This window comes from Nothoprocta perdicaria, unplaced genomic scaffold (assembly GCF_003342845.1).
Source record: "Nothoprocta perdicaria isolate Ctin4 unplaced genomic scaffold, notPer1 scaffold_2, whole genome shotgun sequence".
Classification (NCBI taxonomy): Eukaryota; Metazoa; Chordata; class Aves; order Tinamiformes; family Tinamidae; genus Nothoprocta; species Nothoprocta perdicaria.
In genome coordinates, this window is record NW_020455204.1 from 1,346,307 (window position 1) to 1,364,895 (window position 18,589).

Consider the following 18,589-nt stretch of genomic DNA (forward strand, 5'->3'; position numbering starts at 1 on the left):
TTTCGACTTGTCCACTGAGCTTATCAGTGCAGCAACTCTACACAGCTTTGGCTTCAAGTTTTTTCCCTCTTTTTAAAAGAGAGTCATACCTACTCCTGGGATTCTGGGGGAAGATGAACGGAGAAGAGCATGTCCTTCAGTCTCCTAAACCAGATTAATAGCAAAATGTCAAGTCCACAGCAACATGCTCTCAATTTAGAAAGTGCTGGTGCTATAAAGAGAAAGCCATTGATTATTCATCCTTGGTTTAAAATACTCAAGAACAAGCACAAAAAAAGAAGAGTATCATATATATCCTCCAATGCCTTAATTAAGTTATGAGCTAGCTGTGGGGTTTGAATTAGGAACAACCGGGCAATGCAGAGTGCCACAACAGCAGCTTGTGGCAATATTTGCCTTTAACAGAGACATAAATCCTCTAGAGGATGTAGGTCCTGGCTTGCAGTGGTCTATCCTGATCCAGCTCTGTATTCACTGTTTCACAGAATGTACGTTTGGTGTGGGACTCAGTCTCTTCATTTGGACCTTCCTAGCAATATTCAAGCTAGCTTGTTAGTTAGCTAGCAAGCAAGGGTTAGTTAGCTTGCTAGCTAACTAACTCTTGCAATAACCTGGTGATACAGAAAAAAATGTTAATTTGGGATATAGGGAATTAAGGATAAATTCAGTGAGCTGTCCCATGTGACCTTGAGCATCAACAGCAGAACCATAATTATAACTCAGAGTATTCCTAACCTCTAACCCTGTGTTTTATTATACAACATTTATACCCGGGTTTGGTACATAAAGGCTTTGACAAGTTACATGGGAGAAAAGGGAGGGCCAGGAAGGGACACCGTTTCTGCACAAGTGACATTTTCAGATGAAACAGAACCTCCAGCAGCCTAGAACCCAGCTTGTCTTTTGTAATCAGTTCTTTTCAGAGCCTGCTGCTTGCAGTTCCAATCTCTTACAGCAGACCCCCTTCTTCTTTGGGAAAGAAAGGAGTCAGACTGACTTTTGCAAACCTGACTAATGGCAGATCAGGAGAGCGGGACTGGAGTCCCAAAGTCCCGGGCACTGAGAGTACAGCACAGTCGAGAGAGGGAGTAACGTCCTACTTACTGGTTCTCATCTGCACACCTTTCAGACAGGTGGCTAAATTGCTCAAAAACCAGACAAAACGAGGGGATATAAAGTAACAGACTAACTTCTTTAATAGAGTCCAATTCGATTAAACCAAAATCACTCTGTGAACCCCCGGGTTTATTCACACTAAACAAGTCAGTGGTACATAGAGTTTACCCAATAGCTCATCATGTTTATACTCTAGGTCCCCACATGAAAAAGGAGCACCAGTCAAGCAGACTGCAATGGTATTTTTTTCTTGCTTACTTTTTCTTTTTTTGCATAAAACTATTTCTTCCATAGACTTAAAACAATCAACTAGCCAAGTTATTAATTATGATACATCTAAAAAAAAATTAATACTAACCCTAATGTGACTGCTGCTTTAAGAGTGCTCTGTATATCGCCTTAGACCGGCTTTTCAGTAGCAATTCACTACAACAGGTCCTAAAATAATAATAATAATAGAGAATTAAAAAACTGACAGCAAGTTTAATGGTTAAAAGTAACAAAACCAACCTGTTCTGAATGGTGATTTTTCCTCAGCAGTTCAGTCCTGCTGTTGCACTCACAGCCTCACAAAAGGCAGAAGGGGGTTCAAATTCTCTCACCTTCTTAAAATCTTTCTGTTTATAAAAGGACAACTGCATTGTAACCTGCTAGGTACCATGGGGCTTTTTTTTCCCTTAATGTTTTATTCAGTCAATAATGGGTCTATTTTTAAAACTTACTGTGTTTTTCTCGGGTAGGTTAGGGAAGGTGGGGAATAGAGAGAGAACAAACGCATAAACTGTAGCTCCCCAGGTGTCCAGGTCACTAGGACTGTCTCTAATTTTCAGATCATTGCTGACAACTTTGTTTACTCTAGAAGATCATGATGGAACACCGACAGGCCCCTCAGAAGCTCTACTTGATGTCTTATACCACGTCTCCTATTCAAGGTCACAATCCTTTGTAATTCATCAGCTAAGAAGCCTCTTCTCCCTCTCATCAGTGAAGGTTTCAAGGTGGGGTGGGGCATGAGACAAAGAGGGAAGCTAAAATGAATAAAAAATTCTCAGCTATAGAACAAAATTTCATTATTTTCTCTTTCATTCACAGCATCTTATCATTATAGCCAGATTGCTGCTTTGCTCTGTTAAGGTCAAGCTGATCTCATTTCCCCTCTGGCCCCATTGGTTGCTGGTCGACCTCTGGATCCACTAGGGATGATGCAAATGCAGACTGGACGATCTGAAACCCAAAGGACTCCAGGAGAGACATGTTCTGTTGGGGTGAAAAGGGGGATCCCAGAGCAGGACCAAGGTCCCCCAGTGGGCCACCAAGGGCCCTGACGTGAACTTTCTGTATATGTTTGTTCAGATAAGACTTTGATCTGAAAAAGCTGCCACATTCGGGGCAAGGGTACTTCTTCTCTCCCTCCGTCTCCATTTTGTTTTTGCTGGCTGCCATGTCACAGGAGAAGGACCCGTTGGTGCTCTGCTTCTCGGGAGTCTTGAGGTCACTGGTGTCAGAGAGGTCTCCGTATGAATCAGAACTCTCAATCGGGTCCGAATGTGAACATTTCTGGCCTTCTATGGGGGAAAAAAAAAAGAAGAGAGAAAATTTCAGAACCTCACCTGCCCAAAACATTTAATTTAACAAGCGTTCAAATAGGTGATGTCAGTCATCACCTTCTTCATTACTGCCTATCATCAAAGAATGAAACACACAACATCACTATACCCCATGTTCTAAAGTTTTTGACCATAGTTTTTTTTTTTTTTTTTTTTTTTTTTTTTTTTTCCAAACAATACGTCTACTATCAGAGGATATCCAGATTTTTTATCCAAGGATTTATAAAGACAGTGAGCACATCCATGATGTGTCTTAGGTTTATAGCATATTTCTTTTAATTCCCAAAGGTGTCAAAGCTTACACCTTCGACGTTATAAAAACATACACCTGACAGTGAGCTTTTAGCAACAGAAGTCACTTCCCACACTTCTGAAATACAGCTAATACTTTCAAGGAGTATCTAGAAACTTACTAAACTATAACAGGCTGTGAAAAGGTGTGAAGAAGTATGGAAATATTTTACCCATTAATAGCAAAGCAGCAGGGAGCTACTGCAATCTCAGAGGTGCAACTGCATTAATCTGGCAGGGTTCCTTTTTACAAGTTAAGCACAATGCTGTTAAGAAGCAGACATCATAACCTAAAATTGTCCCATCCTTACGCATAGTAGCATGAAGTAGGAGACAGTTTAAAGACACTATTTTAAGTCATTTGGATACATATCCTGGCAAAGCCTTTGGTATGTTTGGAGTGTTCCCCATTCTTCTCTGACATTATGCCAAGAAAGTTTGTCCACACTTTTTGCTTAGCGCAGATGAATGAGCGTGGGAAACTCAGACATACTCCCTAAACAAGTCTCTGAATACAAATAAGCTCTATCAACTGTTAACTCTGAAAGACCAAAGAAGCACTTGGCACAGCCCAAAAGACCGATTTGCTCTGGACTCAGCATTACGAACCAAACAGGATACGCATGAAATCAATACACAACTGAGCTGGAGTAAATCTCTTGTTAAATCAGCACACCACCCAGAACCAAAGGGCTTGTACAGTAACTCTGTGAGGACTTCAATAGAATAGAAAACAAAAAACAACAATAAAAAAAACAGCTGGAACATCCTATTGGCATAATACAGAGAACAGACTTTATATAATCTAGACGGCTGTTCTCCTAGGAAGAGTAGCCATAATTTACTGGGACTAACATGGTTTAAAAGAATTTTCTGCTGTTTCAGCTCTACGCAGCTGATAGCTCACAATGAAGAAGCAAAACACAAGCTATCTTACATAGAGTAACACAGGTTTTTATATACTGTAAAGTTTAATTCTCTTCATTCTTACAAAAATAATTCTTACATTTGTTTTTGCAGGAAGCAATGGTAAATTAAAAAGAAAAAAAGAAGTAGCACTATTTTCATCCTCTACCTCTCCTCCCCATCACCAGCATTAAAAAGTGGATGTTCAACTACACATAGCTGTACATTTCCTCATGAATCTGAAGCTGGATATTGCTTTCACCATTCAAGAATCTTTATGAACTGCAGTTTGTGGCTCCCCCTTCCTTCACCACAAAGCTGAAACACGGTTTGACGCGATACTCAAGTGTATTGGACTAAATCACTGTCAAGGATCCACATCCCTCAGATAAATTTCAAGTACTGATCACTCTAGGATGAACGTCCAGATGAACTGATGTTGCCTTTTCCATTGCTGAAGTGAAAGAAGCTGCCAAGAACTCACGTATCCTCATCTCTCCCAGACTTGCCAGCCCTGGTATCTGAGCATAGACATCACATTCTATGTACAGGACCCTATGGGATTTCTCTGCATCTCCCTAAACTGCTTCCTTGTATTTCTCTGTCGTTCCTCCCTCCCCTTCCTCACACCCAGCCCAGCATCCCCCAACACAAAGTTCTGCACAGAGCAGCAAGGTGCAGAGCAGCAAGTCTCTTGCCTTTGATGCCATAGGTCCTGACGCAGTGGAACGCTGCTCCCCCATTCGGGATGGACTCCTGGTGCCTGGAGACCTGGGGAAGGGGAACACCGTGGTGGGTTTTAACATGGACCTTTAAGTAGGAGGCAGAGGAGAAACCTAAACAAGATAAAAGGAGATGAGATCCTGCCACCAGCAAAGACACACATCTGCCTTCCCTTTTCTTATCTTTCCCTTGCTCCTACTCTCTATCACAAAACAGCCATCATTCTAGTTTTCTAGATTTCTCATTATTGTTAGATTTCTCGTCTAGATGTCTCACTATCTCGTTATCTACAACATGTTCAAGTAAGATCCTGAGACACAATCAAGCAATGAATCCAATGCATACCCTTCATTAGATTTTTTTTTTTTTTTTTGGAAGTCACGATGAAAGAGTGACAGCCTCCCCGAGAAACAGATCCTACGTTAAAAAAAAAAAAAGTAGGTCACATGAAATGTTCAGGAAAAAAGGGTAAAAGAGACATGACACAAAGGGCACCCATGTCTCTTCACCAGTCTGTAGGGTGTTCGTTCGCCTTAATAAAAAATTCACTTCATCATATGACATATGTTCAGAGGTAGCTTAAAATGGTTTCTTTCAGGCTGTTAAGTTTTGTAGGAAACACTCCCTCTTAGCACTTTGTGTGCTTACCCTTAGCTCTCTAGCACTTACAATGAATGACTCTTGAAAGGCAGAAAGTTAAAACTATTGATTTGTTTTTAAGCTATATATATTTTTATAGACATTTTTGAAAAATATGAATTACTCCACTCTGATCATCCTCAGTTTCAAAAACCTTATAGAGTGGCTGCAGTCAACAAAACTCTGAAAAAACCTCTTTATGATGGAATTTCAAAACATCTATTAGCTCTGATTGGCAAAATCAAAACATGGAAATTAAGAACATATATTTCAAACCACAGATTTCAAAACACAACCATTTTTGACATTTGAGCATTTTTTTTTAAATCTTAGTTTACACTTTTTAAAGTCTCACAACTATGACCTTTTCCTGTAATGCAATAAATCCTCTCAAGTATATTTGGAATGTTTTAAAGACAGATTTCAAAAAGTTTTACAAATAGTACTAGAAGCATTTGGACCATAGGCACAAAGAGGACAAAGTTCTGAAGAACTTCTATACAGGCAAGCTACTGACAACATTCTTCATTTTAAAATTCTGAACAGAATATTATGGTATTTTCATGTTAGATTTCCCTTTAAGAACAGAGAACACATTACAAGTTCCACTGTCACAGACACAGAGCGTCCCCTATGCAGAGGTTCCCTTTCTGCATAGAGAAAAAATGAAACTCAGAAACATTACTACTACCGTGAGTAAGGTCTGTACACAAGGTCTGTACTGTATTTTAAACTAATACAGCATTTACAGCAGAGGCCCTTGCAAGACAACTTTCATAGCAATACTTGCAATAACTTGCTTTAAGAAAAGATATACTATTGCAAATAATATCTATATTACTGCAAAGGCACTTTTACAGTGAAACGACCACATTTAAATTCAGTTAGATGTAACAATTTATTAGGAAGGCTGCAAAACCAGTACTGGTACACCTTTCTAGGGTGGATTTTCTGATAGAAGACATTATTTTCAGGCACTGAATTTAATAATGAATGTAGCTTTACGCCAAACCTAGACAATCTCCCTCTGCAAAGACTTCTTTTAGAACCAAGGCCAGAGAGTCTTCAGAAGTTGTTAGAAATTGCAGAAGTTATTATGAATTGTATGTACAGGATGTACGGAACAAGGCAGAACTCTCAGCAACCTGCCAGGGGGGAAAAACCGTTGCTGAGATTAACAAAAAGGAACTGCTGTAGGCTCCTGAGTTGAAGATAAAAGTAGAGAAAATAAATTTAACAAGAAAACCACAATGCACGAAAGAAAAAAAAAAACCCTCAAAAAATACAAGGGAGTCAAATCACTTAGGCTAAGACATCTGGAGAACTAAGATAAGGATATTCCCATCTGAAACAATGCAAGATCTACCTTCAGACATGAAATGCCACCAGAAAATATATTTCTCTATTTAGCAAAATTCACTAGTTAAAGAACCCAAATTTTACTGGAGAGAAGGACATAATGTCTGGCTATAACAGCAATACTACCAACTGTTAGTTACTTCTCTTATTTCATACCAGTGTCTAATAAATACACATAAGATGAGCCTCTTCATGCATCAAAATCCCACTGCCAGCCATAAGAGGACTTCATACAAGACTAAGTGCTTTCCTATGCTACAAGTGACATGAGAAAATCTAGAGATTTGCAGAATCTCTGCAAAATGCTGTATTTTCTGACCTCTGCAATTCTATTTGCAAGTTACATTGCTTTATGTAATGAAAAGTGCAAGCAATGTGGGTTAGTCCTATTTTACGCACGTGATCGATGAACTTGGGAGTCATCAATTTCTATCAAAGCAGAAAGAGTGCCAGTTAATTCACGGGAAAGTGGTTAAAGAGAGATTTTTTATCTTTTTTTTTTTTTCCCCCTGAGACACTAATGATGGTTTATATTCATCAGGCCTTAATTATTAACGCCTGCCCTAGGAAGAGGTGGAAAGATTCTTAACAGTAATCCTCTATTTGTTAAATACCTTGAAAACAAAATCAGGCTAAGGATAGGGCTCAGGGAAAGGATAAAGCTATAGTATCTTTTTCATTTTTTAAATGAATGCATTTACTGCTTTATCCATACACACCTTACAATTTTGCAGAGTAAATATTCCTTAAAACCAGAGAAATATTAAAAGCATGCATAAAAAAAGGAAATTGCCTGCTTCCTATAAATGAGATATACTTGCTGACCTCTTGGTCTTAGCATAGGAGGGCAGAACTGCTGTCCTCTAACTTAGTGGTCTTTCTCACTGGGCACAGATACAAATCTCGAGATATATTTTGTGAAAATTGTTTTCCTAGCTGAAAAAATATAGAAAACTGATTACTTGGTATACTGAATGTTTTCTTTAAAAATATCCCTCCCTAGGGAAAAAAAAAAAAGTAAACAAAAAACACTGCACAGTATCCCTGATGGAAATAAACTTGTTTGCTTATATATTATTCTAAGCAGGAGCATTCTAAGTAAAAAATAACCTGCAAAAACTATCGCCTCACAGACAGTAATTTTTGAAGATTATATTGCCATTTCTAAAATAAACAGGTAAACAGATAAAATTAGCAAATGGGAAGATACATTATACAGCAAACCAATGGCTATTGCTTTCAGTCAAGATACTGATTTCCCTATACCCTAGATCCATTCAACCTTTAAGAGAGCAAGACACATTTCAGTAAATTCACGGAAACACCCTCAGTCTGACGGGATAAAGTTGTGGTTTCCAAGCCTGTGTTTCCCATTCTGACTTCAGCAGTGAGATATGTTGGATAGGTCCAGCTGCGTAAGAGACTTTTTCATCCATTTCAGAGTTTTTTTTTTTCATGTCAGCATGTAAACTTTTCTCTATAAGGCGTTTTCAGAAATATTTGCCTTCCTCCTTGTCAACTATACCCAACATCAGTCAAGTTCCAATTCAAAAATACACCATTAGCTGAGGGAAGAATAAAACAATTTCGTTGCACAAGCACAATAACCATGGCAGTCACAGCAGGGGGACTGCAGGGAGAATCACGTAGCTTCCGACCATCTCTGTGCCTATCATGAAGGTTTTAATCCAAATTTTTTCTAGCATGTTGCATATCTCCATACTCTACAATTTAAAGGATATTTAGAGCATGAACATTACATTTCTGTTTTAGAACAATGAATTATAAATCCTGACACCATGGATCATAAAGTTGTAATCAGAACTGACGGGATATAATACTGAGTTCATAACACGGTTGCTTCAAAAATCCAGTTTGCAACTTTCCTTTCTGCTAAATATTAACAGAGGCTAAATCTTTAACAACAACTTAATAGATTAATTATTGTTTAAAGTACTGACATGAACTGAAATTCACAGTAGCAGAGATTTTCACTGACAACATATAGGAAATACAGAAGCTGCGAGAAGAAAGCAGCTGCTTGTACTAACTGTACAACAGGTTCCCTATCCTTCTACACAGAAATACATTTAATTTACATTTCCATTGTACATTTCAGCCTGTAAAATGTGCATAATCTTTCTAAACATTACATTGTTCAAATGACAGATCTATCTGGCATGCTGGCTGAATTTCTGAAGAGCTGCAGTGACATCCAGTGGTACTCAAGGTAATATGCTTACAAACCCTGAAAACGTGACAATTCCCCTCAAATAATGAGCTCATGTTCAGAATCATGTTCAACGAAAGAAGAACAAGACAGGATTTCGATCTTGGATAGGGTCTTCTGTCTTGTTACCACAAAAAGAACGGGGATAAGTTTAAGCAGACTTTCAGAATATGAGCCAGGCTTCATTTTGTACCATCTACCTGGAGTCTCGGAATCAGAAGATTTTCAAGCCAGATGTCATTTCCACAAGAACTGTAAATACCACTGTCAGAATGTAACAGATGGTTTAACTACTGGAAAATGTCTCCTTTACAATGTAATGCCTCACATTGCTCATCATCTCTTAATCACCCAAAAGCTCCATTGCTATACAGTCCTCACATATATACACAACACCTACACTTTCTCTAAAGCTTTTACCTCTCTCCAATTAGAAAAGACAACATATGTGATTCAAAATTCATCATCATCAGGTACTCCAGTATGTCTGTGTGAGCCAAAGACATACTTTGAAGTTGTATATTCATTATTCAAAAAGGTAAAATAAAGTCTTTTTTTTCTGAAATTTGTCCAGCGTACATTACATCGCACAATGCTTAAAACTACAAGTCTTTCTCCCATTTGAGAGTATCACAAACAGATGCAAAAGCTCCCAAAACTGTATTCATATAAATACAATAACGTTACTCATGCTCTTCTTTACAAGATTTGTTTTAGAAATGTAAGTTAGTACAAAGCCATTTCTTGGATTAAGAGGGAGGGGCAGCTTGACTCTGCTGCACCAGGAGGTTAAGCAAGACTGATAACATCATGTAGCTCTTCGACCTACAGATTATCAGTTTCAACTCCATGTGTATTTAAGAGTCTTCTCCCAAGCTGAATGCAGTTTTCAGTTCCAAACAGGTATTGGAAGAAAGATGTATGGTGAATGGTGGCAAAGCAACATAAGGTAGTTGCTTTGCGGGGATTTTACAGTTTGGCATACAAAATTCTTCAATCTGTCTAAAAATAATTTGCTTCACATTTAAATAGAATTTATTCAGGTAGTGTTACCCATGTAAAACAGCCAGATCTCTGACTTCACCAGTTTCAAACTAAATATTCAGTAAGGAAACAAAGACAGCATATGCGCATGTGTGCAACCTCCTCCTGCTGCAGACAGCATCATGCAGCGGCACAGCTGTCCTCAACTGTTGCCCCATCCCACTGAAATAAAGAAACAGTTTCTTCGTTACCTCTGTTACAGATAGTGCAGAAATTGCTTGGTCCTTCACTATGTTTCTTCAAATGATCTGCCATATATGCTGCCCTCAAGTACTTCCCGCACACCTGGCAGGGAACTTTGTCTTCATGACATGCTAGGTGTGAGCGCAGTCGGTCACGAGTGGCAAAGGAAGCGTTACAGGTCTGCGGGTACAATGAGAACCATGTGACTTATTGACTCTGCTAAAACACTGATATTGCTGAAGCTATTTAATATTCTTAAGAGTATCTCAGACCCTGTGCAATTAAACAAATTATGTGATGCATGAGCCATTTCCTCCTCAAATAAAAATATCAGATCACCAACACACTAGACAAGATGTGATGTTACTACTCAAAAAGAATTAAGAAGGCAAGGAAACAGTTCTAATATACTACAGTCTGTAAAATTTAAAACAAAACAAATTCGTAAAGCTTCAATTCCTCACTGAGGATGAAGATATTAAAACTTTAAGTAATATTCAATCACAGGAACAGCACAAACCACTCTGGTTACTGTCAATTCTGCCATTTCACTGAGGCATGACCATTACTTTAAACAGCTCAAAATGACCTCTCTGTCACCTTCCTAAATGTTACTCTTTGATTTGATCAGTCTGGCTTCATTGCCCTGGATCTCCCCTTCAGACTACCACAACACATAAATGAAGCATCAGAGAATTGGCTGGGATGAGAAGATGACAAAAGACACTATAAAAGAGCCATCCTGGTATCCACAGTGACAGGGCAGACAAAAGTTAAGTGCAGAAGTGAAGTCTCAGAAGGGAGCAGATATCAAAATAACTGCATGACACTGTAGTTCGTTTATAACTTACCCCGATCAAGGTACTGCATTCCATTTACTACCGTGAAACAAGGCTGATTCGGCATAAGATAATATTGGTTCTACTTGCTTACTCCCCAGAGGAAAGTTGTATGATAGACAGGGAGGGTTCTTTCCCATTATTATAGCCATCAGCAGGTATGCAGAGCATGTATATGGCCAACTAAACTGGCCTGCCAATTCTGAAAGACTTGCTATGTGTGCATGTGTGCCAATTCGGAAAGGCTTGCCATATTTCACATGTGCATAAAAGCAATAAATCATCAGCAATACAATGTGTAAGTAATTAAAGGTATAGTCTGGAGCCCTCACAAGTGCAGGAATCAAAACAAAAGCGACATACGTTAGAATGACCACAGCAAGTGGGCAACAGTGACATTCAAGAGTCTACAGCATCTGCTTTAGAATGGAGTATCCCTAGAAAAATGCATTTCAATATGTGCAACCACAGTCCCCTAAGAGATCATATGGGAATATTAACTGACAGGGAAACTGGATATATTCCATCTTTTTAAGGACCAATGCATAATTGAACAAGACACCTGCTTCACCATAGGTTTGTAAAGTAACAACTACTAAAATTACAAAAAAGTAAATTAGAATCAGTTGACAGTACAGAATAGAATAACCCATGTGATTTTATGATTTATACCAAAGGCAACTGGAAAGTATCTACCGATTTCAACAGGCTGTAGACTCTACTTGTTCAATCCCAGGAGATGCTGAAGTACAGTAAGCTCCTACAGAACTGCGGATACGCTGCAGCAGGCCAAAGACTTAGCACCTTACAGGATTAGGACTTAATATACCTAAAAAGACAACAGTATAATAACCTGGATTTCTGTGGTACACAGAGTGGAACTAAGCTCACCGGGCAAATATTCTGGAGTCACTAGTGGTGAAGAATCAAACCTTTGAACGTGAAAGATTTCTTTGCAGTCCAAATCTCAGGACACAGTGCTGAGCAAAACAGGTGCAGTTTTCCTTTATTAAAATGTTTTTAGAAGTAAACACTCATTTTAGACAGGATTTCAGGACTGACACCAGTCAATCTGCTGAGTATCAGCGAGAGTGCATTACTAGACAAGGGTGACAGCCAAAAGGTCCATTAATTAGAATTCTAATACTGAGCCACAGTAAGCATCCATAAAAAAAAGCATTGGAAGGGCATCAGTTTATGAAGCAGACCAGAGACAAACCACATAAATACAGGGATGCCAGAAGTAAAAACAGATCCGTCCCATATTGAACTGAACAAGTGGAAAGCTTGAGGAAAGGCAATACAAACATTTCTGTGTTTAATTTCTCAGCCTTCTACTAGGTTTGGCAAAGTTCATCTTTGGATAAACTATATAATTAAATATAACTGTAGAGAAGCTTAAATAAAGTCCAGTGGAGAAAGCAAGAACCAGTTTAGCTGAATTGTAACAATGGGAGACAGGACTAGGTTTAAAGAAAGCCCCAAAGTTAATATTCAAATAGTTAATATTTGTAAAAGGTATAGAAAAAAAAAAAGTAAAAAGTTTTATTTTATGAAAGATATAAGTGCTAAATGAGTGCTAATATTTATCATTAATTGTTAATAATAGAAGAATACTCCAGTGCTTTCCTATCAAACATTGCATAGGTATATAAATAGATATAAAGAATATATATAAAGCTTAAAAAAAAAAAAACATTGTTTAAGAAATACCTCTTGAAGTTTCAACTTTTCTATGGTTGTGGATGTCTCTGAGCTTATTCCATGGTGGCTGCCATTTTCCTGCTAATAGGCAGGAAGTAAGAGAAATTAGGACAGGAAGAAACTCAAATTGCATTGAAATCAATGGGAAAAGCACTGGACTTTGGATGCCAATTTTAGGTTTATTTAAATAGTTTTAATTAATTTTTAAGTATTTTTGTAATTTAACCTGCATCTTTTTCTTTTAATTGAAATTGCCAGATGAACCACCTGCCTCTTGTCACTGGGAGGGAATGAATTTCCTTTTTCTCCCACTTCCCTCTTCCATCCACAGGTTTTCATACCACCTCTTCCTCCCAAACTGCAGTCTAATGTTCACCTCATTCCCACTCTGAAGCTGGCATCCAGCCTCACCCCTTCCCAAGGCAAGTCACCAAACTCAACTATTCCCTTATGGCTATCAAGCTGACTTACCCCTTCTCTTACATCAAGAACTCAGCTGTCAAATTTAAAATAAAAACTCAAATCACTAGCACACTAATCTGAGAGAGAAGCATCCAGAGTTCCACTTGATGTCTTGTCTGGGCACCAAAGCAGCTTCTGGGATCCCATTTCTCAGTGCCTTGGCTCTGCTGGAGGCCTTCCTTTCTCATTCTGAGTGAGCTTTATGAGGAGCAAAAATGTTGGAATCGGGTCTTTGTCTGGCACCCAATGCCACAGGTGCTGAATCTTAGGCTAGGTCTTTAAAATATCTGCGATGCTCAGCTTTTATTTTAGGGGGATTATCAGAAGGAGAATGTTAGCAATTTACACATCAGTTTTCAGATTTGAAAGTTTTCAGTGTAAAAGCATCCTTTCTGTGGTGTGTACTGTACATATGAGAACTGTGCATATTAAAGAAGTTTTTGTAAGCCTGACAGGACATTGTGAAGGAGTTTTTTTCAAAGACATGCAGCAGGTCTTTAACAGGCTTTCAACACTCTGTTTGATTTGAATGAAAAGTTAACCTTGCAAGGGTGGGCAATGAAAACGACAAGCAAATCAAACCTGAAAAGGCAACTTCAACTCTGTCCTCATGCTTATAACCTACAGGCTATAGCTCTATAATGAAATGAATGGTGCCTATAACATTACGATACTTTGAACAACAAAACAAAATATAGAAGAGTGTTCTCAGAATACTATCACAAAATACATGCACGCAAGGAAATAGGGTTGTGTTTGGCTATACAATTCCCATTTTTCCTGACAGTTTTGAATGTATCCTCTGATTCATGCTTACAAAGTACATATATTTAAAGCTCTTAAAATAATTAAAAACAAATCTTTAAAACATAAAGCAGGCAAAGGAGAATTTGAGGTTCTATAATCATTTTTGTACCTGCACACATGCTTATGGGCAAATTTCTTAAAAATCTATAGTCATCTACAGTTCATCTACTTGTTATCCTCAAATTGAGAGGTAGTAGCTGTGAGATTTTTCAATATAAATTAATTTATAGCATTAAATTGTCTTAGGAAGCTCTTAGGAAGCTCTTAGGAAGCTGATGAATAAATATGAAGGCTCAATAGTCTAATTTTCAAAGATGCTGAGGTTCCACAAATCTTCTTGAGCTCAACAGAAACCTTCAGGCAACTCAGTATGTATAAAAACTCATTAGTCACATAAAGTTGTAAAAACATTCCAAAACTCTCACAGTTCAGAGGAAACATAGCAAAAGTTGTCAAGAGACAGAAAAAAAAATGTAGATTAGGAGGCAGCAGTCAAGCAGGATGAACTACGTTCATCAAATATCCTGAGCAATTTTAAAACAGAGAAAATAAATCTCCAACCTTTATTATCTTCCAAGAAAATGGAAGGTATTTTGCTTCAATTTTCTTAAAATAAATAAATAAATAAATAAATAAAAATCTTCCTTCAGAGACCAAGCACAGATATTATTAGTCCAGCCAATTTTTGAAGTTTATCCTACCATGCGAAAACAGCAGGTGAAAATGGAAGCAGGTTTTCAAATTTAGTTCTAATTACACTTCCAAGTACCTCTTAAATCCCTCTACAAATGAATTACAGAAGACCTTTCTTGATATGTTCTTTCAAATCCTGATGAATACTTTATTAGCTGTAAAAAACCTACACCCAACATTATGACATCATATTACAAAGTGAACCACCTTGAGGTTATCTATATTCTCATTGGGATTTAAAAAAAAAAAGCTTCCAATTTTCCTCAGTGCAATGAAGGCTATGTGATAAAAAAAGAGCATCTTGGCAAGTGATGATTATAAGTTTTATTTGAAGTTACTCTTAAAAAAAAAAAAATCAGTATTGAAACATCCTCCTGGTTACCACTGCAAATCCAAAGGAAAAAATGGGGTATCATTTGTGACAATGACTCAAAGCCTAGGGTTGAATTGGCAGGGTAAGAGATCCAGGGAGAAGACTGGGACAGAGCAGCAGGGAAGAACATCTGGCAGAAGAGTGGGAAGCAGAAGGACCAAAGCATCAGATGACACAGGAGGCTAGCAGGGCTGGGGGGAGGGATGTATGTAACTGTCATTGTTGAATACTATTGTTTACAAATATTTATTCCAATTCACACATTCATTTTAAATTGATATTTGAATATTCTCTTCACATTTATAAATCTAATGCCTTTAAAAACAAACAAACAAACAATCTAACCACCCCCAGCTCCTACCTGACACTTGTGAGGTCTCTCTGAGGTATGCACCTGTTTGATGTGTCCATTCAAGTGGTCTGGCCTTAAAAAAAGTAGACATATACACACTTAAATATTAAAATCAGAATTTACTATTTTAAACAACAACAACAACTACAAAAAGGTCCCTGCAGTGGAGATATTAAAAAATCATCAATCAATTTAAGCTTATCAAGAACCAGATCAACAACAGTGTCCTCTACATTGATAAGAACTCTTACACCATTTTCACAATCAGTGAAGCTTACTTTGATGAAGAGATGACTATATAGCTGCAGATTTTCCTGGTGGGAGTTTCTCCTAGTGGGAAGAAAGCTTTTCCTTGTATGAGACCAAAACTGCTTGGAAACAAGTTCCCCACCTTCTCCTCCCCCAGCTTTCCAGCTGCACCAATGAGAGGACGCGGGACGCTCTGCGCACAGAAAAGACACTGAACTCTGCAGTCTGGCTGCTAAACCTGATGCTCCAGCATGGGTCTGGAGCTGGGCAACTGGAAACACTGGTTGGGGGTCCTCCGAGGTACTTCAGACCTAGCAGCCTCCCTGTTTCTGAATGAACTAACGCCTTTGAAAATCAGATCCCACACTCTTTCTTTTTGCTCATTTCCATGCAACACTGAGCACTGAAACTCAAGAAAGATTCGCTTCTTCAATTCTATGCAGATGCATAGAAGTTTCCGTCTTTTACTTTCATAGCACCGCTTGTGCCTGCACGGTGTAACTCACTGAGAAAAAGGAGATCTCAAGACCTTTCACTTTCCCTTGTTCATAGAAATCTTTCATACTGCAACAGCAGAAATCTCTGTACATGACTAAAAATGACAATAGTTGGCAGATGATCTCAGATACACTTTAATTAGAAAAACACTTTTACTTCTAGGATTTTAGCTTTCTAGGTAATATTTCCAGTCTATGATGACCTTCCATTCCTAAATCTGCAGTTCTTAAAAAAAGTGTTAAGAATAAAAAGTATAAAAAAAGTATTAAGAATAAAAGTGTTAATTCTAACTTCTAGAAGACTTCTGATTGATATTGATTGATATTTCCTATCTTGATTCTTTCCCTCCTGCTAGAGAAAATCTACTGCTGCTACAGAAGTAACATGGAGCATGCGCATCCCCTTTAGCCCCCACTACTTCTAGTCTTCAAGTTAGCATCAAATTTCCCCAGAAAGTTTCAAACTCATTAACTCAGACTGTCAGATACTACTAAAACAGCTCTACTTAATGAACTCTCACACAAAAAAAAAAAAAGGCAAGAAAAAATCAGTAACATTAAATGCACAGTTCTTATGTAGAAACAAGATCCCCTTGAGAAGAAGGCAAACCCAGAGGACATAAAGACCATGTATTAGAAGATATGTGACGCTGCAGCCTTTGACATCTCTTATTTCACATTTGGGTGATTAAAACATTACGAACCAAACCAAATGAAGTTAAAAAAAAATGTAAAATGGATACAAGAAAAATGGTGATTTTGAGATGCATTAATATTTTGCACTTCAACAGCACCTTCAAACTACGTAGAAATCCAAAGTCTCAAGACACTTAGGTGAGGTAGGTAATTATCTCAATACCCATTTCACAGGAGAGTCATTTGAGGGAGCAACTAACTGATTTGCCCAAGGCCAGGCGTACAGCAATGCTGGGACAGAGCTTAGAAACAGTACCCAGAGCCAAGCAACTCCCAGTTCTATGTCTTAATTACTTCTAAATCCTTCCAAGAGACTGCAGAATAACCTCCCAATGGAAATGACGGAAGCCGCCTTTCTTCAGAAGCTTTAAATTGCAACGGTTAAACTAACCTAAGTACAGACTATTTCCACTTCCCAAAGGATCTCACAGGAAACATCTCAGGTCGTTGCTGGCATCTATGACTTTTGAGTTGCCTCTTACCTGGAGAAGCCTTTTCCACAGCTCTGACAGATGTAGGGCTTTCCCACTGAGCCATCATGGGATCGAACGTGGTAGGACATCCTGTCTTTCCGCTTGAACCGTAACCCACACACGGGACAAGAGTATGGCTTCTCACCAGAGTGCGACAGCTTGTGCCGATTCAGGTGGTACACGTCCCGAAAAATCTTGCCACAGATCTCACAGGCCACCTGTTTCCTTGTCCTGCTTCTTTTTCGGGGTGCATCTGGGTCATCCTGACCAGGGACACCATTCTCACCCAGTCTCGGGGGCGGGATGTCTATGTAGCCCAGCTGCAAGCTTGTCACCCCATGCTGAGCCTCGTGCTGACGAAGACGATTAGCATCTGTAAACACTTTCCCACAGAGGCCGCAAGGCAGGATACCTGCCTCTCGCAGGCCCCCCGGGGTACCAAACATCATGGAGTCCAAGAGATTGGCCTTACGAGGACGTCCTCTGCCCCTCTTGGTGCTCAAAGCGGGGGTGTTGGCAGCGACATTCTGGAAGGGCGAGGCCAGCAGCGGTGGGGACAGGGGTCCTGCCACCATGGGCAAGCGGTCGACACCCTGGAGAACGGGCAGGGAGGACTGTGCGGCGGAGAGCGCAGCCCGCGTGGCCTCATCTTCGGGCATTCCAGCAATGCCGTTGCCGTTGGGCGCCAAACTGGCGCCATTGGTCATGTCGAGCGGGAAGCCAAGGTCGGTGGCGCCTGGGCGGAACAGCATGATGTCAGGGCGTGTGGGAGGCACGAGGATCTGCACGTTGGACTGCTTGATGACCTCCTGGCAGATGTCGATCACGGAACGCATCAGCAGGAACTTTGCCGCCGTCATGAGCTCGGGGAAGCTCTCCAGCCGCACCACGATGCGCGATGTGTAGGCGAAGTCCAGGATGTCGCCGAAGACCTTGGAGCTGATGGTGTGCATCTCCAGCTCCCGCCCGCCGCCGCCAGTGCTGGCCGCCGCTGCTCCACCGGCCGCCGCCGCCTCTGCTGCCCCGGCCTCCGTGCCACCACCGGCGGCCCCGTCACCCAGCTGTGCGCTGAACACCGACTCGAAGTACTCGCTGCAGGCGGCCAGCACGGCGCGGTGTGCTGGGAAGCTCTCGTCGCCCACGCGCAGCAGCACGTCGCAGAAGCGGCCGCCGTTCTTGCGCTGCTGGTTGAGGCTGTGCAGCATGTCGGCGCTGTGCCGGCTCACCTGGTACGTGTAGCAGCCGGCCGAGGGGCCGCAGGCGGCGGCCTCGCTCACCCGCTCCATGGGGCCGCGCCGCGGCGCCGGCGCCCGCAGGGGGCGCGCGCTCTCCGCCCGCGCGACGCC

At 40.0% G+C, this 18,589-nt stretch overlaps 1 protein-coding gene across 4 annotated transcripts; it reads right to left on the bottom strand.

The window, feature by feature from the left end:
* Positions 1 to 1,242: 1,242 nt before the first annotated feature.
* On the bottom strand, positions 1,243 to 18,529 carry PATZ1 (POZ/BTB and AT hook containing zinc finger 1). Of its 4 annotated transcripts, XM_026037714.1 has the most exons (6): positions 17,253 to 18,529; positions 15,338 to 15,401; positions 12,651 to 12,722; positions 10,107 to 10,278; positions 4,619 to 4,756; positions 1,243 to 2,681 (listed from the first exon to the last, which is right to left on the bottom strand). In XM_026037714.1, the coding sequence occupies exons 1-6, from the start codon at positions 18,527 to 18,529 to the stop codon at positions 2,263 to 2,265; spliced, it is 2,142 nt and encodes a 713-aa protein (XP_025893499.1). In that variant the 3' UTR covers positions 1,243 to 2,262. The 4 variants fall into 4 exon arrangements, with proteins under 4 accessions (XP_025893499.1, XP_025893496.1, XP_025893497.1 ...); XM_026037711.1 differs by lacking the exon at positions 12,651 to 12,722; XM_026037713.1 differs by lacking the exon at positions 12,651 to 12,722 and having other exon boundaries at positions 2,073 to 2,681; positions 4,619 to 4,691.
* Between the last annotated feature and the right edge of the window lie 60 nt (positions 18,530 to 18,589).

What these genes read in the sequence shown, in the direction of transcription:
- PATZ1 (XM_026037714.1), bottom strand. Translation starts at nt 18,529, where the DNA reads ATGGAGCGGGTGAGCGAGGCCGCCGCCTGCGGCCCCTCGGCCGGCTGC. An exon ending in AAAAGTTGAAACTTCAAGAG is followed by an intron (nt 10,279 to 12,650) that starts GTATTTCTTAAA and finishes TTGTACCCGCAG; the next exon opens with ACCTGTAACGCTTCCTTTGC. An exon ending in CAGGACCTATGGCATCAAAG is followed by an intron (nt 2,682 to 4,618) that starts GCAAGAGACTTG and finishes TTTCCCCCATAG; the next exon opens with AAGGCCAGAAATGTTCACAT.